Source organism: Haplochromis burtoni, unplaced genomic scaffold, assembly GCF_018398535.1.
Source record: "Haplochromis burtoni strain Fernald_Lab_line unplaced genomic scaffold, NCSU_Asbu1 Contig_144, whole genome shotgun sequence".
Taxonomy (NCBI): domain Eukaryota; kingdom Metazoa; phylum Chordata; class Actinopteri; order Cichliformes; family Cichlidae; genus Haplochromis; species Haplochromis burtoni.
In genome coordinates, this window is record NW_024582505.1 from 1,102,927 (window position 1) to 1,127,709 (window position 24,783).

The following is a 24,783-nucleotide window of genomic DNA, read 5'->3' on the forward strand; positions in this document are numbered from 1 at the left end:
TGTGTGTGTGTGTGTGTGTGTGTGTGTGTGTGTGTGTGTGTGTGTGTGTGTGTGTGTGCTATCCCTTCTTTGTAAAGCTGTCATTTCTGTCTTTTATAACAAAGCAGGAGCGTGAAAGAGTGTGATACCTAATCAGCAGTCTTCAAAAATGGATTCCTTAAATCATGTGATGATCTCACAGCAGCGCCTAGGTGACTGTTTTTAATTTGATTCTCTTTGGATGACGTCTTTTAAACAAATGTGCCTTTTTGCGTGTGGTTAGTTTAGCAACGATTGGTGACTAAAGCAGAGTCAAGGATGCAATTTACATTTTTTCCACATTAGTGCGAACACGGAAGGCGCGTGTGCCTGTGTATGTGTGTTTGTTAGGCTTGTATTTTGTCGTAATGAGGAAGGGATGCAGAGCAGTAAAAAAAAAAAACGGAACTGCTATAGAAGGCAGGGGAGACAGGCGGGTCGGTTTAAAAACACGAGTGGGAGGGAAGAATGCACCCCCCGCAGCCCTGACCTTTGACCTTTGCAGAATGTAGGCCTCAGGGGCAATCCCACTCCTGGGGAGAGACAATGCTGCAGATACCTATTGAGCCTGGCTTTTTACTCCTTTACAATGCCCCCCACCCCTTGCTTCCCCCCCCCCCCTATTGTGTTCTTTACTACATAAAAACTTCTCACCACACAAGGTCCACGTTTCGATTTGGAGCCTGTATTCAGGGCTTTTGTGCCTCCACATAAGGCTTGAAGCAGGGGGAAAAGAAAAAACGCCTCCCTCTCTCTCTCACTTACTCATGTCTTTTTTTTTCTTTTCTTTTTTTTTTTCACTTCCTTTTTTTTTTTGCTGGTTTATTTTCCCCAAAAGCAGTCTGACATTCTGGCACCTGTTTTCCTCACAAAACCGCTTATTTATCCCTGAATTATTAACCAAGAGCCCACAAAGTGTCTGCCACTTGGTGACATGTCCTGACTTCATGGTGGGGAAGGGAGGGCTGGTTGCTGTAGCAACAAGGAGGGCCTTTATCAAGAAAGTGGGTGGGGGGGGCAATTTAGCCAGTGTCTCCCATCTGCGTTGTGGAGGATCCACGAATGAAATGGTTGGGCCGGAAAATGTTACAGGATTAGTGAAATGGACAAGAGCAGGAACACTTTTGCATTGAAGAGACATGATGTGATGCTTTCAGCGCTGCAATTTTTGGGAGAAGTGCATTTGCTCATCACAATGGCTGTGTATTATGGAGTATGATGAGCTCTGTAATGAGCACAGTGGAGCAGCCTGGAGAGAGTGACCTGTACTTTTTGTATTTCAGAAATATAGATGACACCCAAGGGAGGGGAGGGGGGTGTAATATGGTAGAAAATGGAAAAGCTGGTTAATAACTTTTTCAAATTTGTGCAAGAATGAGTTGCAGTAATCCCATAAAAATGAAATCGCAGTTCTTTTAGGATGTTTTATGTTGAACAGAATGATACACACATGCGAAACAACATGAAGCTGAGGAGTATTAAGAGATCCGTCATCACACAGAGAAAGGGCAGCAGCTGTCACAGGGTTTTAAATGTGCATCTCCCCATCAGGGGAGCCGCAGCACTGAAGAGTCTCGACTGGGTAAAGCGATAGTCAGGTCAGAGGCACACAGATGGAAGCTCTGAGTAACACACGTTAGCGGGTGTAGTGAGGGGCTGAAGTATGGCTGAGAAGTGGGAGAGGAGGGCTTTCTTTGTAGCCCTAAAGAGCAGCAACAGCGTTTTGAAGTGGATACAGGCAGTTGCTGAGAGCCTCAGGAGCAGATTGAGCAAAGGCGGGGTGCAGCATGGAGGAATGTAAGCCAGAGCCGGCTGCAGGGGCCCCAGCCAAAAGGGAATCGCGGTGTTGTAGGAGCTGAGGGAGCAAGCAGGAGAAGCTTGTTTCTCATCTGTCTTCAACCTGAGGACTGAGAAGGGGAGAAAAAACGCTGTGTTTTAGATTCTAACCTGCAAGCTGCCTTCAAAACTGACACATGACGAATGACCTGTTGATGCTGTGGTGCACAAACATGTTAGTTTGAGTCCTTTTAGCAATGACGTTATACATGTTGCACGGGTCATGGCTTGATTTCTTAAAAATAATAAAAGAGCACATAGAGAGTTCAGTCCAGTCCAGCCTGATTTCTCCTGTGGGCCTTAACAGTAAATCTTTATGGTTGGAGATCACACCTCCCGCATGCACTTCCAATAAAACGGTCCCAGTTAAAGACAAATGGGTTTTGTGGAACATGCCTTAAGGGCCGCGATCTGTCCATCAGATAACCTCCTGAACAAATGGCTTTACGCACTTAACGATAACGATTAGTGGAAGGCCATCGATCACTTGATTCTTATCTGTTCATTGAACAAATGTATTTATTTTATTTTGAAAAGGCCGCGATTGTAAAACAGTATACAGAGGAAATTATACAGTTTCATTTTACTGTTAATTGTGTGGAAAGGATTTTTTTCACTTTTTCCCAGCAATAAATCATGCCACTAAATTCCCTGTGAGATGAGTCAAGCGCCTATAAGGGGTTTTTAGCCTGACAATGAACACCACTGAGAATTCCTAAGTAGGTTCAATTAAATTCGCTAAATCTACATTTTAGCTTTGGCCTTTTTTTTTTTCTTCCGTTTTCACACGTTATCAATTTGATTATCCCCATTTGTCCCTCATAATACTCAAAGATGAAGAACTGAGCTGCTATCAACATCACAGCATGATATCTCTTATGTCTTCTGTTGTAAAGGGCTGGCTTTCCTTTGTAGTGGCACAGATGTAATAAAGCAGCAATGGGAGCGTCTGGCAGACGCCTCAGGCCAAACCGGTCCAGTGAAAGCAGATCTGTGAGGAGATGGAGCTCAGATAATCAGAGATGAATTGGGAATGTTGACCAGAGAAATTTCTTCCACTCTAGTTCTCTCAACAGAGTGACACTCTCCCCTCCATAGCCACTGTTTAGAGGCCCACCAGTTACTGACTGAGGCCAGATTTCAGGACAGGACAGGGGTTTTAAAGGGGGACTAAGTCAAAACTAAAGCAGATGTGTGTGGATTTTAGAAGCCAGAGCATTGAGGGTCTTTAAGTGCAGAAAGTTGCCATAAAGTGCAACAGTGCAAAGCAGCATGAAAGCGATCGCCACGCATGACATTTAACACGGAAATGTGGATCTCATGGGATTGGGTTTGTTTCACGGCTTCCTTTTTTTTCCCTTTGATTCTTTTTCACTCAGTCTAGGATGGATACAGGAAGATAAATTAATGCAGTCAATGATCCCATCAAATAACATCTAAAAAGGATCAGGATTTTCTTTGATCAGGAAGATTTCCAACCCTGGAATATTCATGCACACATGCCCCCCACCCCCACCTCAGTAGGCTGATTCGCTCTTTCTCTGGATGTGAATCCGCAGCCATGCGTGATCCAATTAGTATGATGAGCACAGAGTGTAGAGCAAGGCTAATGTTTGCATGTCCAGGAGAGTAAATGGATTCTTAGAATGGATTTCCAGCTCCCTTGAGTCTTAGCGGTTTGTGGCCTCTCTGCAGGAACTATTGGCATAGTTAAACCACTGTGTAACTCTATGGCCAATCCTCCTGCTTGGCTCTATCGTTATCCAGTCTGTTGATATGGATAATGAATAGTGGCCCCCTTAGACAAAACTAGAAATGGTGGCATGCAATTTTGATGCCATTCAGGCTACACACATTTTACCTTATAATTGGCCACTGCTATACTGTTTGTTTTAGATTATGTATGTCTGCAGCAGGAGTCTGTTTAAAATCATACAGCTAAGTATGCGAAGTAGTAATGTGTATTTTAATCATTTGTTACCCTGCTGGATATTTCTTAAATCATTATGAGTCAGATTGGAATGAGTAGTAGCTTACAATCAAACACAGACACACAGGAAGTGGCCACAGGTTTATTCCCTTCCATTCACCATACTGTAAAAACGCTAGTCGCACTCTTGATATCATTTGGAAACAGTCTGGAGGAAAAAAGACACACAATGAAGAGTGACAACAATATATGGGTTAACTGTTAATTTATTTGTTACAGTGTTAAATTGGTCTGTTATCCTACTTTTTCCCATCATTGTTACATGAGTCTGTGGGGATTCACTCAAGCCAGCCTCAGGTGACTGGATGAGGACCTGCAATTTTTGGGTTCTAATAGGCAGCTGACTGACAAAATAATTTGTCATCTTAATCTTGCCAAGACAATAAACAAGTGTTCGTGTCTCCTTTCTTCAAAGTGAAACATAAGGACGCTTTTTGTTGAACATCAGACTAAATAATACCGGACAAGATTTGGGGGGGGGGGCATGTTCCAGTTTTTACAACCTGTCATGTCAGCTTGTGCATTTACTGTCTGAGCTATAATGGATAGCTTGTACCTCTGCACAATGAAACTGTGTTTTTTGGGAGGGGGTGAAAATAGATCACTGAGGCATATGATCCTCATGTTTTCTATTCATGAAGATAAAAGAGGATAGAGCGGTTGCTACAAAAGCCACCATCTTGTAGAAAGATTAAAGTGGATGACAAGAAAAGCTCAACACACGGCTGTGATATACATGATTCCCACTTTTCTGTCAAGGTGCTAAAATTGGGCTGAGTTTCTGCTTGTTTGTTTGACTCGGGTGTGCGCATCCTTTGCCGTTACAAGGTTATTCTTCCATCCTAACAGCCTGTTCATGTTGAGGACAGATCTAATCTCTTGAAAGATTTAACATCCTGGGCTACTCTGATCTGCGGCCAAATCATCAGAAGGATTCAAGGATGCTGTGGATTGGTGGGAATACAAAGAGGAGGGTTTGGTTTTGTGTCGGAGGCTGCTGGACAAATTTCAGAGCCTTACCAGTCAGTCCACAGCCTTCTTTCTTTACTCCTGCAAGAAGCATCCCTGCACTTCAGGAATCTTAACACGATCTCAGAGGATGCACGTGAATCTGTCATGTGTTGGTCTGTATGATCAACTGAATCTGGCTCTCAAGTTGACATTATCAGTCTGAATGACAGCAGCAGAGCGAAATGGCTGTGCAGAGGCAGCAGTGTGCTGCTAGCTTTCGGAGACAGTCACACTTAATGCCTCTAACCCCATCAATTTGTGAGCAGAGATTGAGTTTCCAGAAGAGCATGAAGTGTGTGGTAAAGCTGTTGACTGTGGCAGACACTGAAGTTTGCTTTTGAGGGAATTCCAGACCGACATAGTTGAGAGGCTCCGGGTCGTCTTGTCCAGCGAACAAACCGTCTGACCTCTGTCGTAGGAAGGTCGTGCGGTTGACCTATGCTGTTAACAAGGGGGCATGAAAAAACAATCGCACGTATGATCAGTCTCTCAACCAAACTATCATAATAAATCAGCGCTGCAAAGAGCATACTGACCTGCTAGAGAAACGTACTCGGCGGTAGCTGCTGATTGAAGTAACAGGCACAAGACTTCTTGGCTTGGAGTGTATTAACACCAACAGCAGCTAAAACAAAACTCTTCAACAACATAAAGAATAGAAATATAGTGTTGGATCTCCTCAGCAGGTCCATTTGTGACTCTATGGTCAGACCCTGCAATCTGATGACCCCAATAATCCGATGAACTCCTATAAGCAAGCACTTGGTCACAGTGGGAAGGGAAAAAAATCCATTTTAACAGGAAGAAACCTCTCATCTGCCACGACTGGTTGGTGATGTGAGAAGGGAGACAGAACAGGCTGTGGAGGAGAGCCAGAGATTAATAATAACCAATGATTAAATGCACAGAGAGGGGTGAGTGAAGAAGAAATACTGCATCGTGGGAAGTCCCCGGCAGTCTAGGCCTATTACAGCGTACATAAGGGAGAATTCAGGGTAATCTGATCCAGTTTTATCAAAAAGGAAAGTTTTAAACCTAGTCTTAAAAGTAGGATCGGGGCTTGACTATTCAAGACCTTGTATGTGAGGGGGAAAAATATCAATATCCTTGCGATTCCATTGCATGTTTACGTCTACACCTAGCAAGCATTGTCTGTGTGTCTTTTGCACTTTGCAGTCGAGTAAAAACAATGTGCAGTGCCTCTCGGTGAGGTGTCACTGCTGTACGCACAGTGATGATAAAACCAAAGGGCAGTGAAGTCACTGTTTTCACAAAGAGTGCAACAAAAGGTTTTCATCAGCCTGGAGCTCAACAGTAAGCAAACTCCAGGCTTACCGCACTGAGCGGTGCTCATTTCATTTGACTGTTTAGAAGTGTTTAGCTTTGTGCAGCAGGAAATAATTTATGACAGCAAGCAAAGTATGTGTTTATATCTCAAAGATGAACTCAATGCTCTAGTTTGACTATATTTCAGTAGATACACGATTTCCAGCAAAGGTGTTTTGTTATATTTTGACCTTGAAGACGCAGTGTGTGTTTATTAAAAATGTTTTAGAATATGTATTTTCTTTTTCCGTTCTGTATTTAAATTTTTCAAGCTGGTTTCAGGTTTTCAAGCAAAGAGAACCTTTTCCTCTTCTGTAGATGCTGAAGCAGCAGCGCTGCACAGGGATGATTGCTGCTCTTTACAAGACAGGGCTATTTTCCATTCAGAGCGTAGGACTCTTCCTCTGATATGGAAAGTGAGCCTCAGAAAATGCTTGATCTGCTCTTTGATGTTAAGGACTATGCTGATCTCTGAACTCGATGAATAGAGTCAGTTCACACACAGATCTCTGTCTGTAAAGGGTCTTATCTGGCTTTATGAGATGGTTAATATCATCTTGGCATATAGGAAAGTATTATGGTTAAATTTAAGGCCAATGAACATTCATGAAAGCCTACAAAAGTATGAGTCGCTTATGTTGCGCACTTCCTTTTACTGTTATTCATGATGCCGCAGGGACAGCACATCTGTGCTAGTTCACCTCAGGGCTGCCTGCACTCTCCTACTATTTTCATTCTGCTTTTGTAGTCCATAGGGTTTATTTTAAATGACAGAGGAGGTATTTATGCTAAAATAAATAAAATACATCAACATTTGTTTTCACTGTAGTACTCCAGGTGCACACATTGCATCATTAAACACATAGTTTTAGACTGTTTTGTGCTGCTTTTCCAGCTTGGAAATGGAATTAGATACAAATCTGTTCCCTGAAGTATTTTCCAACCACTCCTTATCTTTTTTTCTGCTTTCAGATGAAGCTGTGGAACAAGTATAAGGTAACCAGTATCCCATCTTTGGTGTTTGTGGACGCCTCCACGGGGAAGATCGTGTGTCGAAACGGTCTGCTGGTGGTCAGAGATGACCCCAAAGGTGAGCTCAAGCATCTAGAGCTACAAACACACACACACAGGCCACAATATTAGTAAAACCATGTGGCTGATTTATTTTTATTTCCTAACCTCAAGCTCTGACTCTAATCCTCTTTACTGAATGGTTAACCCTAACCCCAGTTCAACCCTAGAAATATGACTGTTTAATGAGGTAATGGGAAGACGTTTTGAGGGTCAAAACATCATAGATCAGTTTCTCACACAGTTTGTCTGTCATAGCTTATAGCGCTGAATTCTTGGTGGGTAGCAATCATCAGTCACTCTTGGCTGAGAGTAATAAGCAAGCAGCATAACTCATTGAGAATTGCATACTGACTTCACACCAGTCTATCTTCTCTACTGTAACACTTGTCACTTCCAAATGTATCTCATGAAACGGCAGCAGCTGGGCTGTAAAATTCCCCCTGTGGCAAAAGGGTATGAATGAGCAACTTGAATAGCAAACTTCAAGATAAGAAGATGTTAAGTTTCTATCTGCATGTGAAGAAAAACATGCTGCATGCATGAGCAAAATATCTTCACGGTGAAGATAAACAGTCGCTCGTGTAAATTCTTTAGTCAGGTGGAAAAACAAACCCTCATGGGGAAGAGAGAAAATATGTAAATGTATTTATGGTGTTATTAGAAATGTTGGATGCTAGACTTAAAGATGGCAACCCTTTCAGTCTTGTTAAAACTGCCCAGCTGGCATCTTCCTGTTTCTTTCCCACACAGTTTAAATCAAATATAGTAACCAAACACCTTCTTGGGCCTTACAAAAGGTTACTGTATCAAATTCTAAAAATGATTTCATCTGAGGTTTTATGAAGGGGGAGAAAAGGCTTTTTTTTTTTTTTTTTGTAATGATTGTTTTGTGTTCAGTGTGCACAAGCTGAACATGGAGCTCCTAACAACCTGGTTTAGCCCCTACATCAGAATAGTTTCACAGGCCAGTGCTGTTCAAGCTTGGATTTGTTCCAGTGCTGCACACTGCACGTGGGCACTGTTCATACCCTCCTACTGAGCTCATGAGATTTAACCCAAGAATGACAAAAAAACACTCTCCTTGCCTGTTAGTGCATCTTTTCCAGTGTTAAAAACCATAGGTATAAAAGTCATAAGATTAATAATTTCTCTTTATTTGTTGCATATTGGACAGTTTATCTTTTTTTAATGGTAACAGTAGGATGATTTCATGCTGAAACACCTTTTTAATAAAAATATGATTCTTCTACTTCTACTTCTACTTCTTCTTCTACTTCTACTTCTTCATCTACTTCTTCTTCTACTTCTTCTACTTCTACTTCTTCTTCTACTTCTTCTTCTACTTCTACTTCTACTTCTACTTCTACTTCTTCTTCTACTTCTTCTACTTCTACTTGTTCTACTTCTTCTTCTTCTACTACTTCTACTTCTACTACCATAAACACCTCAATAATGATTTTCCATCACACCAGCAACTACTTTAGAACCACCAAGAAACTGGCAAGCACGTCTTTGGACAGGTTCAAACTTTCTTGCTGTGAGGTGATCGATGCACCATCGTGCTGTTATACTGGCTAACTCATCAAATCACACCTTCAGGTTGGTTAGCTAATGTCCTACCCTCTTCTAGTTTAGTCCGTGGTAAATGGACTATAATTTATATAGCGTCTTCTTTTCTTTTTTTTTCTTTTTTTTTCTTTTTTTTTTCCTTCCCCCTTTAAACTCATCTAGCAAGCAAAGCACTTTTTACACTCCAAGCTACATCCACAGAACTACTATTCAAGACCCTCTCTAAATCCTGAGCCCGGGTAAACAACAAGACTTCAACCACAGGTGAGAATTGGGTAACCAGTGAGGAGTCCAAGAGATTGGACTGAAATAAATACTACACAATTAGTATGACTTCTGAACTTGACTTGCTGTATCCACTGGCAAGGTGAGATGTGTAAGATCACACCGGCCTTGAGATCAGTCAGTGTCTCTAGGCCCTCGGAAACTACCGGTAACAAGGGAGGGGGGAAAAAAAGTGTATTCTCCAGGTGGTTGCCGAGGTGTTGTTGCCAGCTGCTAAGTGAAATTGGTCGCAATTAAGGTGCTATACCAAAAATACATATTTCCCACCTGCTTTTTTTTATTTGTCATTTTGCTTGGTAGACGGTGACTCATCTGCAAACTACTAATCCTCACACAATTTTTCCGTTGCACTTTTTTACAATTTTGCTATCACTCACCATTTAAAAACTAAAGGTGACCAAAGCAATCACAATGATTTTTTTTTTTCCTCTCTAGTGACCTCACTGTGTCATGGTTCACACCAATCATGTTGTTTTGTTTTGATTTCTCTTCTGCAGTGTCATCTTTTTAATTCAAATTTATGTCACATGCTTCCTGTAAATACTTATTTATTATCTATACGTAAACCACAGCCAAGCGTAACAATTTGAGATATTTATTTGTTTTACTTCTGTTTTCACTCAGTTTTCTATCTGCTAATTGAAAATGTTCATTTAAATTCTTCATGTAAATTCTTAGTTTTATAAGCAATAAGAATATCCAGCCTACCACATTGGGTTCACACCATAAATAAGTCGTTTAAGTTAACCAAAATGTAATGAGTGCAGTAACTAAGGTCAGACCCACATTAACTCGCACACAACACACACCTCAAATTCCTGGTGAGGATTTACTGTGGATATATTGCCCAGTCCCATCATTCAGCGTTTTTTTCGGAAGCATTTTGCAATAACTCCCCCCCCCCCCCCCCCCCTGCGGTGTTTTGAGTTAATGCCGCTATAATTATGGTGCCGTGTGAATATTATAGCGTGTCCATGTCTCACACTCTCGTCTTTGAAACCTATAATTTCTGCACTTTGAAGTGGAGATGGAGAATTAACAAGAGTGATCTTGCATTCCTTTCCTGTATTGAGGGCGTCCATCTGTGGCTGAGACGATCTCAATATTTTAAAACGCTGCCTCTTCAAAGCCTGTTAGGTCAGCTTTAAAAAAAAAATGGTGTCGTGTCATGTGAGAGGGAAGAATAGCAGCCATGTGAGGACTGTGACAGATTTCACTGTCTGTCTAATGAAAGCTGGTCCAGGCCTGCAGTGATATTTCCACAGTTCATTAACTAGATGTGAGCTGAGAAGATATTAAATTGGTGGCTTCAGTAGCAAAGAGAGCCACCAGCACTTCAGGAAGTTTTGCATCTCTTTGAAATAAAAGGCTGTGCTTTTTTTTTTTTTTTTCTTTCTTTTTTTTTAAACATCAGATTTTTAAATTTGATGTATTAAGCTGTGGACGGTTCCTAATGTGACAAATCAATTCAGGTGCAACAGCCACGGCTGGGAGAGGTAAAGGGCAGCAAAAAGTTCGCGTACGCTGACAGTCGGAGGGGCGGGTGAACAATTTGGGACCCCACTGCCTTTCACTGTCGATGAAAGGCCTGACTTGAGTGGTGGCAGACTAGCCCTGCAGCGTAAAGATGGAGTGCACTTTTACAATCAGGACAACAATGAAAGGCCGCGCCAGCGCAGTGCAGACGTGTCGTTCCTGCCTAATGAAGCCCCGGACAACAGCGCTCACATAAAGAGTCCATTATGAACCAGCCATACAAGCTTTTATTTATGATTACACCCCCCCTTTAATTCAGCTGTACCAAATGCATCTCCAGAGCTCTCCGGGAACAATGAAAACACCTTGAAAAGGAAATGAAAAGTGTGAAAGAGAGCAGGAGGGAAGTATTTCTGACAGCCTTCATTTGCTTAAGAGGTTCGACATTTCTTTTTCTTTAACTGTGTGTGTGTGTGTGTGTGTGTGTGTGTGTGTGTGTGTGTGTGTGTGTGTGTTCACATGCATGCATATATAAGCAGAAAACACAAAACAGCCCTTTAAAAACATATTTCAATGACAACTGTGTGTGGTGGTTTGACATGTGACACCCTTAACGGACACAGAAAAGCTGTCTGTGGGTCTTCTGCTGAGCTGAAGTGTGACTCTTGAGTCCACATTTCAGTATCTAAGCAGCTGTTAGATGGATTACCGTGATGTTTTGTAAATATTCATGATTCCCAGACATGAAATCCTAACAGTGTCACTGTGAGTTATAGTAGTTTTAAGTGTGAGTTAAAGCTTTGTGCAACAGTGGACAATTTGTCATGTTATTAATAATGAATGCAGCCAAATACCTATGAAAACACAGCGTCATCATCTTCTGTTGCACTTGCTCCACTGGTATGGAACAAAATACTGGCATTTAGCTCAAATCAGTGCCACGCAGCAACTCTTAGAGCCGCTAGCATGGCAATAATCTCTCCTTTTCCTTCCCATGTTTCCCCTTTCTTTGCCCCCTCTGCTTTCCTACCCTCTCTCAGGCCTGGAGTTCCCCTGGGGCCCGAAGCCATTTGCGGAGGTGGTGGCAGGACCTCTGCTCAGGAACAACAGACAGACAACAGACAGCAGCTCTCTGGAGGGACACTATGTGGGAGTGTATTTCTCAGCACACTGGGTGAGTGGAGAGAAGACAAAGAGGACCCCATCTTTTTTTCTTTTCTTTTTTTTTCCTATTCAGGGCTCCTGACTCTGTGAAAACATTGAGACATCAGAGAAAAAAGAGCGGCAGCAGCACAGCAGAGCAGGAAGAGGCAGGAACAGATAAGAGAGAGGAGCGAGACTCCATTGTGTTTGACTGTTTACATTACAGCGGTTGATGATCTCCATCAGTCCTTTCACCACCAACTGTGGATCAGTCACCACACCCCAAAGACGTCACACCGTTGTTTCTTTTCTTTGCTGCCGCTGCTGATAGCCAGCGAAGGTCATGACTCACGATGCATGGAAGGCGTTAAATCATCGCTGTGCTGTTCCTGATGAGATGCAGCGCGAGCTGCCGAGGCCAGTCGGCGCAGCAGCTGCCAGAGCCGTAGCCTCAGATACCGGCTGCTCAGAATGGTGACGCCTGAATGCTGGCGCAAACCCCAAAGCCATATAAAACTGAAAGGACAAGTCACAAAAAGCAATTACAGGAGTTTATTTGCGGTGTTTTACACCAGGGTCCTCTGGTTACTCGTGTAAATCTATCTGCTACTAAAGCAGTCTCACAAAAACGAAATGCCAGCACTTTGCCTTGGCATCCTGATAGTATATTTTCTTTACTTTATTTCCCTCCTTCCTGTCGGAGGGACCTAAATGCCCCATGGCAGAGACACATGCAGCGTGACCTTCTCTTGTAGTGGGAGAAAACTTTAGTGTTATCACGATAGTACTAAAACAAGCTTGTGTAATGAGCGATGAACACACTTATACAGTGTTTATATCTGTAAGGTATAAGGGAAGATCGCACTTACTACACAAGATACTTTGTGCTTTTGTCCCAACGTCCCTTTGTGTTGATATGATGAAGTGCCACTGTAGGAAGCTTTAAGCTTCTCTACTTAGTAAACAGGAAGATGAGATGAGCCTTAGACATATGATATGTAATTAAGTCTAGCAAAAATACCTCAACATATTTACAGGGAAGGAAACTGAAGCAGCTATGGCATTAATCCATATTTACAGGGAATGTGCTTACTGTGTGTATGTTAAAGATTTAGTCACTGTGACACAAGCAATAAATCTGGCATTTTTGAGAAATTATTTTGGGGCATTTTTGCCATTATTAGACAGGACAGTGGAGAAAGCAGGAGAGTGGTGCAGACACAGAGCAAAGGCTTCAGGCTAGAGTCGAAGTTGGGCCAGTGCATTCAGCCTTTTTGTGGAAAATGGTCGCCTTTGTCCGTTTTGATACAAGAGCATCACACAGTTGCTGCAGATTTGTTGCCTGGACAGCCATGATAGTACTGCACATAACTGCATTAAGATTTGTTGACTGTGGAGGCTTTTAGAGTACTGTACAGTGAGCTTATTTTCATGTTCAAGAAACAAGTTTGAGATGTTAGAGACTACTGTTGAGACATTAGTCTCCAGCCATTGTAAAATGGGTATACTGTGATCATAAAGGGATGATTATGGTCAGCAATAATACTCAGGTAGGCTGTGGATGTTAAATGATGCGTAGTGTGGCAAGAAAATATCCCCACACCATGACACCAGCAGCAGCCGGAATCATTGATGCAAGGCAGGATGGATCCATGCTTTCCTGATTTGTTTTGTTTTTAATGCCAAATTCTGACCATAACATCTGAATATTGCAGCAGAATTGGAAACTCGTCAGACCAGACAACATTTTTTCCGATATTCTGCTGTCTAATTTTGTTCAGCCAGCTTCAAAGTTTTTATGTGTTGTGCTTTCAGAGATGTTCTTCTGCATACCGTTTTTAGAACCAGCGGTTATTTGAGCGTACTGTTGCCTTCCTATCAGTTGAAAGCAATCTGGCCATTCTCCTCTGACCTTTGACATCAACAAGGCGTTTGCGGGAAAGTCCCAGCAGATCAGCAGTTTCTAAAATATTCAGGCCAGCCTATCTGGCACTGACAACCGTGCCATATTCAAAGTCACCTCTCTTCCTCATTCTGATGCTCAGCTTGAATTTCAAGAGGTTGTCTTAAGCATGTTTACATTCCTAAATGCACAAAGCTGCTGCCATGTGATTGTATGATTTGATATTTGTGTTACTGAGAAGTTGAACAGGTGTACTTGGTGATGAGTGTATATGTATGTGTATTTTGGTACTTTCTGTCCTTGTGCTTCTTAGCTGGAGCAGTCTGCATTCATTAATTGAATTACTTATCGTTCATCGGCTAATCAATGTTTAAACAAGTACAGTTTGAGAGAAGAGAAGAAAATCTATTGTCCCTGAAATCATTTTAACCTCAGTTTCACTCCATGCAAACATGTGGCATGCATTTTGTAACTGTTCAAGCTGATTTAAATATTACGTTTCTATTTTATTATGTATTCACAGCAGAGAAAACAAAGAAAATACAGATATGAAGCAAACAGAGCATGGGAAAGAGGCTGGAAGTTGAGACTAGTCTGTTTTGCTTCTCACTGTCATGGTGCTCTGATGTCATCGTAATGCCAGCCATACCACCGCTCCCCCTTGCCTGGATAGCGTTGGCGCTCTAAACACATAGTAGAGCAAATACTTTCTTAAGCTCGAGTATTCCTCGGGATTAACGTTTTAAACAGCCTGGATACAAAACAAGACAGAATTACTAGTTTGTGGAAAGGTGTTTGGCGGCAGAGAGGAAAATAGTTTTGGGGAAAAACCCTGGGAAATGAGCACCTTATCACTTGTGACTGTGTATATTAGATGTTCACTCGTTCGCTCTCTCTCAGTGCCCACCATGCCGCAGTTTGACTCGTGTGTTGGTGGAATCGTATCGGACCGTCAAAGAGTCGGGCCAGAAGTTTGAGATAGTGTTCGTCAGCGCCGACAGGTGAGCGACACTGCACCTGCCTTTTGCCTGTTAAGAACCCAACTGGGTCCCTGCTTACTTGTTGTTATTAAAACCAAGAAATCAGCATCTGTTGTCTTCCTGTTCGGTTCTCCCCTCCACCCCGCTCAGGTCAGAGGAGTCCTTTAAGCAGTACTTCAGCGAGATGCCATGGTTGGCAGTGCCTTATTCAGATGAGGCTCGGCGATCGCGGCTCAACAGACTATACGGAATACAAGGTATTTCACCAGCTCCATCACCGTTATCGCTGAATAGGCATGTTTTTCCTGGCCTGTTATGCTATTTATCCATTGCTTTGTTGAGAGTTGCAGCCAACCGCATCACTGCACAAAAGGCAGAAAAGCATCCATCATCTCCCTGTGATAAGAGGCTGATGCTAGTGATAGTGTTGGTTAGTTACGCTGTTGTTTTTATTGGCAGATGTAAACAGCAGGAAGACAATAGTTCTTCCTTATTAATTTATTCAGTTTTGGCACTTTGAGCGCTACAAGTCGAGATCCTTTTAGTTACATCACATTCAAGAGAAGGCCAATTTCTTAAAAATCTAATAAATAACAGTACAGATCAAGAAAAAATATGTATATGTGATTGAGTACAGTGTGCCTTTTAAGATAAGAGCAGAAAGGGGATATATCTATTTTTTTTTTTTTTCTCTCTGCCAAACTTGGTTATGTCACATACTGAAACACTGGCACGAAGGCTTGACAGCTCTTTGTGTTGGGCGGGCAAAACAGCAACACAGATCGCCCTGCAGCCTGAGGAATGTGGGCTGGTTATCCAGTTTACCGTCTCACTGCGGAAGTGCCGTGCCTTCCTCCCGAGTGTGTGAGTGGATGACTTTGGATGAAGTTAGCGAAAACTGGCCGTTGGCCTGTCCTGCAAAGAATTTGAGGAATGTCTACTTGACGCGTTCAAACACTGCCCCCCCCCACCCACACCCCACATCACATCACACACACACTCACACACACTCACCACTCACTCACTCACTCACTCACTCACTCACTCACTCACTCACCTCACTCACTCACTCATCTCACTCCCACTCAGTTAACTTCAGTCCACATGTGCAGACAGGAATTTACTGATTGCTGCTTGCTTGCCTGATTTGTGTCTGTTTCTGATAAAGGATTGTATTCACAGTGCGGGTGGCTTGTAAAAGCACTATCAGAGGGGTAACAGACAGAGCTAGAGGGAGGTGAGAATCCCCAAAAAGAGGTTTAAAAAAAAAAATCTCACTGTGAAAGGGAAAAGAGTGCGTCATGATGCGATAATTAAAGGAAACGACCCATACCACCTCCCAGGCTTTTGCCCATTTCCTCCCCTCCTATGTTTCTCTTCCTTTCATCATCATCATCTTTCTCCATTCCAGGTATTCCCACATTGATTCTGTTGGACACGGAGGGTCACATGATCACGCGACAGGGCCGGGTGGAGGTGTTGAACGACCCAGAGTGCCGGCTCTTTCCCTGGCACCCTCGGCCCGTGCTCGAGCTCAGCGAGTCAAACGCCGTGCAGCTCCACGAAGGGCCCTGCCTCGTCCTGTTTGTGGGTGAGAGGCTGAGGCTTTATAATTCGGCGAAGTTCCACATGGGGCTCTGTCTGAATGAAGTGGCATTTATTTAGAGCATATTGAATGTCAGACACTGCGGAAAATTCTTCCAATGGCGAAAGGTCCCAGAGGGAAATGCTGTGGGAAATGCTTCATGTAGTATTTACTGTTTCCATCTATTTATATGCTAATACGGGAATGCTAATGCAAAAAAGAAAAGAATTTTTCCAGTGAATGGCACTGAATGATTTAGACATTAAGGTGTAGAGAGGAAACAGACATGGAAAAGAATTTGAGAGTGCAAAGTGATGACCCTCAAAATATGAGACCACCCTGGTGTCTCCTGAGGCCAAACCAAATCGCACAACAAGACTGAGGACCATCTGTACATGTAGTTTCTTTCATCTCTGCACTCATCTGTCCTCCAGTTGCCTATCCTTGCAGCCACTACTTTCACTCATCTGTTCGTTTTTTCCTCTCCCATGTGGCTTCTTCATGCTTTTAACAGAGCTCTGTTTCTCTTTCCTGGTTAATGCAGACGCTGAGGAGGAAGGTGAATTGGAGCCAGCCAAGGAGCTGATTCAACCAATAGCGGAAAAGCTCATGGCCAAGTACAAAGCGAAGGAGGAGGAGACGCCGCTGCTGTTCTTTGTGGCTGGAGAGGTGAGATAAGCCGACGGAGTGAAATACCATTTCACACAAAACTGGCATAAGCTGGGGTTTGTTTGTTTTTTTTGGGGGGGGGGAGGTTTGAACATCCTGCTCTACCTGAGCTGTGCTTCGGGATGATTTAGTCTTTGAATGTACAGCTCAGGCGATCCTGTGTTTTTGGTTTCTTTTTGTTTTGGTTTGGGGGTTTTGAGGCAGATACAGACATGATAGTGAAAATGCCAGTGCAATAACACAGCGACATGCATAAACAAACATTTCCAAACATTTCTGATTTGTTTTTAAGGAGGTGGAGACACGTTAGACAAAAACAGACTCTCGGCAAATAACAGTATTCTATCCAGAGGAGGATTTCACCTATTTTTGTCACGTTGTCTTTGACCACATCCAGCAGTTACTTTCTCACTTTGGCCCTTCTGCAGTTTCTACCCACTACTGTGGGGAAACATCTGGCTCTGCTGCTGCTGCTCGGTGTTCACTACCTGCTTGCTAACTGCGTGTGACTGCGGTGAGTTACTAAAGAGTCAGTTTTCTGGAAAAATGCTGCCTGCTGCCACTAAGAGTTACCCTGCGTGAGTGGCGAGAGTGAACAGAACAGTTGAGGGTCAGAAGACCAAACAATGACTGAAACAACAGTAAAATGACTCATAAAAGGATAAATGTAGAGTTAAAGAGATACTTTGGAAACACAAAGTTGCATATTGACAATGTCAATATATGTTTATATTCAACAATTAATTTTAGCTGCTTTGGATTTGAGTATTTAAGGGGATGTATTAGTTTCAAGTAATGAAGTCAGCTTATTTACAAGTAATCCCCATGAGCCAAAAGCTCAGGCTTCAGGGTGCTCTGTAATCTCTGATGCTGCTTTCCATTTGAAGTGGGAACTGAGAAATCCAGAGTTACCAGTTGGAATTTTCCACTCTAGCACCCCCTTCAGTCAAACTTTCCACTCAGAAAGTCAGGGCAGCCACACCAACCTTGACTTTGCAATTAAAAAAAAATTAAACTTTAGAACTTAAGCATATGTGCAGTAGATGATATTTCCACAACTTCAGTGGCTACTAAAGCATTTGAGGCCCTGTTCTTGAATGTGCAAGAGAGGCATTCAGTCCCATCCATGACCTACAATTCAACTGTGCGCCTCTATCATGATGGGTAGACGCAGAGCGTGGCAGCGCTCTCCCTCACAATACTGACAAATCATCCTTTCTATCTGCGCAGTATCTCCTCCCACATCTTCCCCGTGTGGGATGAGCCGTGGAGTTTTCATAATACTTGTTATCTTGTGTTGTTCTGCCTTGACCTCTCCAGAACTGGTGCAGCAGCAGACATAATTACCAGATTAGATACCTCTCTTCAGTTCCCCCGCACTCTGTCCTCCAGCCAGCCTTCCTCCCAGTTCAATCTGGGGGTGACGGCACTGGTTTCTGGTGTGTCACTTGCCCAAAAGCAGGCTCTGGTTTCAGCTGCATGTCTCGCACATGTGCTAAATGGCAGCTCAACTCTGTCTGCTTTGGAATATCAGTGGCACATGTACGCAGACCTAGAAAAGCTTAAGTTTTAAGGAAAGCACGAGTTGGACTGATAGCGTTTCGTGTTAAATGTGTCAGGTCAAAGAAATGTTGGCACAAACACAAAGAAACGCTGTTGCACTGGAGCTTGCGGTTATTCAGGAGCAACACATGCTAAGCCGTATACTTTTACATCCATGTAGTGCAGGTCTAATTTCCTGGCTGTAGCTCAGCCGGCTATGAAATCACCAGGTTTCCCCCTCCAGACTGGGTTGCGTCAGATATCGCTTCCCATGTCAGGCATTCTGTGAAGCTTCCATGCTCTGGGCTCCTTCAGCTAAGCTTGTGCCCTGGTAGGCACACACTTCTCTGCCAGACCAGCTGCTGGGTTTTCTGTGTCCATGAGACAGCAGTATGTTGGCAGCCCCTCAGGGGGGAGGCCAGTCTGAGCTGAATGATACAGGATCTTCTTACCCAACTGTAAAAAAACATACGCCACAGGGTAGTACAGTATACTGATTTATAATCGCAGAATGAAAGATCTTTTGTTCTTTAACTTCTGCTGTGTTCTGGCTCTTGCATGCCAAATGAACTTGAGCGGTATTATCCAGTCACATAAGAATTTAATAGACTTTTGTGGCAGCCAGAAGTGACTGTGATTCTGCTCTTCAAAGCTTTGTTTTTGCCTGCTTGATTTGTGTGTGTGCGCGTGTCCCTAAACAGGATGATTGCTTTGACTTTGAGATTATAGTGGGTTTCATAACCACTCTGGTACTGCATTTATTCAAATCATAGCACACTGACAGTTTCTTTCGCATTCATTATGTTTTAATGTAAAATGTGAATGCTTCACATATGCACATTTTGATCATGTTAGTGGAAAGACAAGGTCATACTATGGTCCAACATGTTTTATAGGGGCGATCGTGGCTCAAGAGTTGGGAGTTCGCCTTGTAATCGGAAGGTTGCCGGTTCGAGCCCCGGCTTGGACAGTCTTGGTCGTTGTGTCCTTGGGCAAGACACTTCACCCGTTGCCTACTGGTGGTGGTCAGAGGGCCCGGTGGCGCCAGTGTCCGGCAGCCTCGCCTCTGTCAGTGCGCCCCAGGGTGGCTGTGGCTACAATGTAGCTTGCCATCACCAGTGTGTGAATGTGTGCGTGAATGGGTGGATGACTGGATATGTAAAGCGCTTTGGGGTCCTTAGGGACTAGTAAAAGCGCTATATAAATACAAGCCATTTACCATTTACCATTACAGATCAATAGTATAACAGTGGTGGTCCCTCGAGGTTAATGCCTCGGTTTTTGCCTTAAGCCTTAATAAAATCTTAAAGAGATTACTTGTGTTTTTAAAAAAATGACCTTCTGCACAGTGGGTTCATTTCTGGGGTCAGCCTCAAGTGGCCATCCAAGGCACTCTACTGTTATATGGCCTTAGCTAGTAACAAATTGTATATGGGGTTTTGTTTGTTATTGCTTTTTCTGTTTCTGCGGTGAGGTGTCAAGCAAAAGCAACAAGTGGGGATATAATAACCTAACCGGCCAGTCAGAAGGGTTATGCTTAATTATCTTACCAGCTAGTGACCCAAGCAGGTCTCATTCAGCGATGTAGACAAGGGCTCTGGGTTGTGAGAAAGTCTGTGCTGTAGTAGAGATGTCCAAAGCTCGATCTTATGCCTCCATGTTTCTAAATGGATGACCGGTAACTTTACATGTGACCATGTGTGTAAGCATGTAAGCATTCACAGGAACAGTATTTTATCTATGCGGGCATTGCAGAAAATTACCTCATGCAAATATTGACAAAGCACACAGCTAAACATCAAAAAGGAAGATAAAGGCCTGCGATATTTAGCGATTGTGTGTTTATCTAGCTTGTTAGCTGCTAACTAGGGGTGCAACAATACTCATATCGATATTGAACCGTTCGATACAGTGCTTTCGGTTTGGTACACATATGTATTGAACAACACAAAATTTTTTATTTATTTTATCAACTTTTCTTCTGACGATGCTGTCTGTGTTGAGAGCTCAGTGGATCTGCGTTCGACTACTCCGCCTAGGCTGCACTGTCAAGCGCAGATCCACTGAGCGCAGCGCAAGCTAGCAAGACAGAAGCTAAGCTCCTTACAACATGGCAATTTGAACCTCCCCCACCCTCATTCAGATCTGGCCTTTGGAACTATTTTGGTTTTCATGTGACGTATGACCCTGAAGGCAAGCGCGTCATGGACAAAAGTAAAACAGTATGTCGATGTGCCATGCAATGCTCAATTACATTGGTGGGAAGTAGTGCGTTAGCGCAGTTAGCTCATTAACGTGTTGACTCCGTCCAGCCCCACGCATGGGGCGATCCCGGTAACTCGTTAACAGAGATTTGCGGCATTATGGCGTTAATGTCATTTTAACGAGATTAACGCTGACAGCACTAGTGGGAACACAACGAATATGACTGCACATTTACGCCGACATCATCCTAGTGCAAAGACAAGTGGAAGCAGACAAAAACAACAAGCACACATGCTACAAACTTTACCAGAGTCATTTAGACAGCCGTTAGCACATGATTCTCCTTATGGGGACCTGATATGTTTAATATGCTACTGAGAATATAGCCCAGAAGAAGCGTATAGTGTAGCTTTTATTTTGGAAAGAGCCATTACTCTGTAATAAACTCTCTTTTTCAAAGATGAGTGATTTCTCGATCAGATAGATGTATTTTTTTTTATTTTGTTGTTTCATCAATATTACATTTAAAAACTGTACTTTTGAGTTAAAATATATATTTATAATTTTAATAAATGACAAATTAAAAAGGCATGAACATTTTTTTTGTATCGAAAAAATATCAAACCGTGACCCCAAAGTATCGAACTGAACTGTGAATTTTGTGTATCGTTGCACCCCTACTGCTAACAGGCTACGTCCACACTAATGCATTTTTGTTTGAAAACTAATCGTTTTCTCTCAGTTTTGGCCTCCCGTCCACAGCGAAAACGGAGACTAAAAACTAACCAACTAAAACATGACGTATGTTAATCATATGATGCAGTCATGTGACCAATTAAACCAAGATAGCGGAGGGCATTATACAGCAGTTGTTTTGTTTGCTCTCAATTTTAACAGCCCTATTAAAGATTAATATCAGTCAGTACATGCTCCAGATAGCTTTTCTTCAAATTCTTTAACTAGCACTCGCTTTTGCAATTTTCTACTTTTGTGTTACTGGCAGCAACAACTCCAACTCATTGTTAGTCCATTTAAAAAACTCGGTGCTTTTACTCAACATTTTGTCGCGATGTTTCAAAGATCAAGAAAGTAAATAAACGACAGACAGAAATGAGGCAGGTCCAAGCTTCTTGTTTTTCACGCATGCGCAGTACTGGGACGTAAGCGTTTTCAGACGTTTCTATGTGGACGAATCTACTTGGGCTAATGGAACACAATTATTGCATTGACTGAGAGTTTAGGTTATAACTTTTTTTCCCATCTCATAGTACTGTGTATAAGTCTTGAGACACCCCTCATTTCTTTACATTTTGCAGGGAAAATGGGAAATGGGCGAATCAATATACTGGAATTTTGAAATTTTTTGCACATTTCTATAACTGTAACTGTGTAGAAAAATTAATCTGTTGGATTTTTTTATTTATTTATCTGTGCACCACGTAAAAATGTTTTCAATTTCAGCAGTATAAGATAGATATATCTATGACAATGACGACTCTTTCTCAGGACATCAAAGGTGACCTGTGAGATGGACACAACCCCAGCTCAGGGGCGAGTGGCTGGGTTCATCATTATCAGCTGAATCCTTATCAGATGGTCGATGTCTGTCTGTGAAATGCCACAATGCATCAGTAATCAGAACAAGCCTGGCACGGCCCAGCAGGTCCCACACGGTAAACACAAGCTGAGCCTTATCACAGCTGTGAGTTTGGGTTACAGCAGAGGCCCTTTGTCTTTTTCTTTTTTCTTTCTTTTGTTCTCAGCTGAGCTGCAGAGGGCCCCTCTGAAATGACTGCACCTCGTGAGAAGCAGTTTCCACAAGCCAAAAGCCACAAAAAAAATAAAAATTATATATTATATTATATATATATATATATTATTTATATATATTATATATAATATATATATATATATATATATATATATATATAGATAATATATATATATATATATATATATATATATATATATATATATATATACATACATATGCTAATGCTCTAAGATTACATCTTCTTATATCAAAAATGCTGAAAAGGTCACACTGATGGATTTTGGAGTTTCTCTCGTTGTGGTTTCTTTACAGATGATCTCTAATCCACGCTTCGTATGGCTGCAAGTGAGCCTGCAAGCAAGAGCTTTTATTTGTAGTCGGAGAATTAAGCAGTATTTCTCTCGTAACAACATTGTCCTTAGTGACAGCTTACATCTGTGAGCATTAAGTAGTCGATGTACGGTGATTTGCAGCATAATAAAATGGTCTATTCAGAGGAAGTTAGCTGCCTATAACAAAACACCACACTTCAATTCATCTGTTCCATCTGTTAGCAGTTTTGCAAAGTAGAGGTCACAGACTTCATCTTGGCATACTTATCCTTTTTAGGTAGCGGTGCAGCTATTTAATGAAAAGTCTGAGGGCTCATTGTGGGGTTTGATCCATTTAACAAGAGTAGCTGCGGATCCTCTGATAACAAAGAAGAGACAACAAATTGAACTTCGAGGAGTATCACATGAAGCAGGAAATCCATCCAAAGTTGCGATATCGTTGACTTTGTTCCACTTAACTCACTCTGTCACATAAATCAGTAACTAACAGCATCAGAGGCCTTTATTTAAAGTCCAGCTCTTTGTTGCAGTGCCACCCTCTGGCCTTTCCTTGTATGTTCTGCATTTGAAACTAAATCTTTGCCATATGGAAGTGATCTTTAATCTTTGAGGCTCTCCCTCCAAGCCAGCAAGCTAAGCTGAGGAGAAGCTGGGCCATCGTGTCATGAGGATGAGGAAAATGTTGCAAATGATATTAGTATATTAGCTGTAAGCATTTAAGAGAACTATGTGACCTCGCTAAACCCAACACATGAAATTCATTCGCCAAGAATAATGGATCTCTGTCCAGGCAGGAATGCCGGTTGCCGAAGCGCTCGCGGCTGGAACTTTAAGCTGAATTACGAAACTGTGATTTCATGTTCAGCCTCAATAATTGATGGCCCTCTCAAGCTTGTTTGAAAGTTGCTGCTTCCTTCCCCCCGTAGTGATTCATATCTATAATCTCTGGGTACAGAGGTTGTAATCCTGACTTGTTAAGGGGTGAAAGGTGACATGAAGCCTCAGGCTAAAAAAATGGTGAAGCTGTTTTAAAATAACTGGAAAGAACTCAAACTGGAATCCCCACTATACACCCAGCAGCAATGTATTTTTAACACACCCTCTCTCAAATCTGCACTGCTCCATCTCCCGCTAACATCTGCGATGGGAGTCAAATCTGATGTGGGTGAGCTTTTGATAAAGGAGGGATGCTTCTGGACGCCCACCGGGGTCCTTCACGTCTTTCTATGCAGCAGGATGTGTGACTAAGGAGCGGCTCTGTGGTCTCCCTGGGCAGGCCGCCTGCAGGAAGATGGCAGAGAAGAGTTTCTCATATTCTCTTTCAAGAAGTGTGCATTAATAAATGGTGCCAAGCAGTTCTGGATTTTATAGCGTGGCATAGTTCAAGTGCAGGGCGCTGTCCTCGTTTTCTGAAGTGTGAACCGCTGTGGAGTACGGAAATGTCTAGAGTGTCTCCTCCAGGTTTTTGGTTGTACTTCAAATGCCATGTCAGCAAATGTGGCCAGTATAAAAGCTCCCTCTTATCTCCCAACAAGAATCCCCATGCCATGTACAGAACTGCATCACTTGCAATCCTGTTGATCTTTGTGGGGCATTTTCAGGCATTTTAGGTGACATTTCTACACCAGAGGTTTAGCTGTTTGTTTATGCTGCAGTAGAGTTGGGATTCACAGCCTTCTTTCACTTGCAGCCCCTTTTAAATAAAACTGTGAGCCTGTTTACACTTTTAAAATGCATCTTTGGAGCGCTGCGCACAGTGTCATCAGCAAGCACTAGATTTGTTTAGCTCGAACTAGCAATGAAAACAAAATGTTTGAAGTACTAATATACATGTACCGGTAGTTCTAACTGCTGACAGTTCTTGAGAGAACTTCTGGACTGATTACTCATGTTGAGCCAATCATATGTAAGATTTGCCCACTCACCAAAATTATGCTAAAACTTCCAGGCTGAACCTTACACTTGGTGGTGTAGCATTAATCCAGATTACTTGTCTTTTTGAAATGCATTGGCCTCGATAGAGGATATTTTCTTCTAGGTTTTTTTTTTTTTTTTTTTTTTTTTT

At 42.4% G+C, this 24,783-nt stretch overlaps 1 protein-coding gene and 1 long non-coding RNA gene across 2 annotated transcripts in view; both read left to right on the forward strand.

Annotated features, from left to right (window-relative positions):
• nxn (nucleoredoxin) overlaps positions 1 to 24,783 on the forward strand; it is an 84,771-nt gene that overhangs the window by 59,050 nt on the left and 938 nt on the right. Inside the window, exons 2-7 of the mRNA XM_005932033.3 lie at positions 7,154 to 7,271; positions 11,626 to 11,759; positions 14,532 to 14,632; positions 14,762 to 14,868; positions 16,023 to 16,202; positions 16,741 to 16,865. Of these exons, the coding sequence (XP_005932095.1) occupies positions 7,154 to 7,271; positions 11,626 to 11,759; positions 14,532 to 14,632; positions 14,762 to 14,868; positions 16,023 to 16,202; positions 16,741 to 16,865 (765 nt within the window). The remainder of the gene's footprint in view (positions 1 to 7,153; positions 7,272 to 11,625; positions 11,760 to 14,531; positions 14,633 to 14,761; positions 14,869 to 16,022; positions 16,203 to 16,740; positions 16,866 to 24,783) is intronic.
• On the forward strand, positions 8,616 to 9,138 carry LOC121815166. The gene is made up of 2 exons (XR_006054839.1): positions 8,616 to 8,854; positions 8,987 to 9,138. It is a non-coding gene; the product is annotated as an uncharacterized LOC121815166 (long non-coding RNA).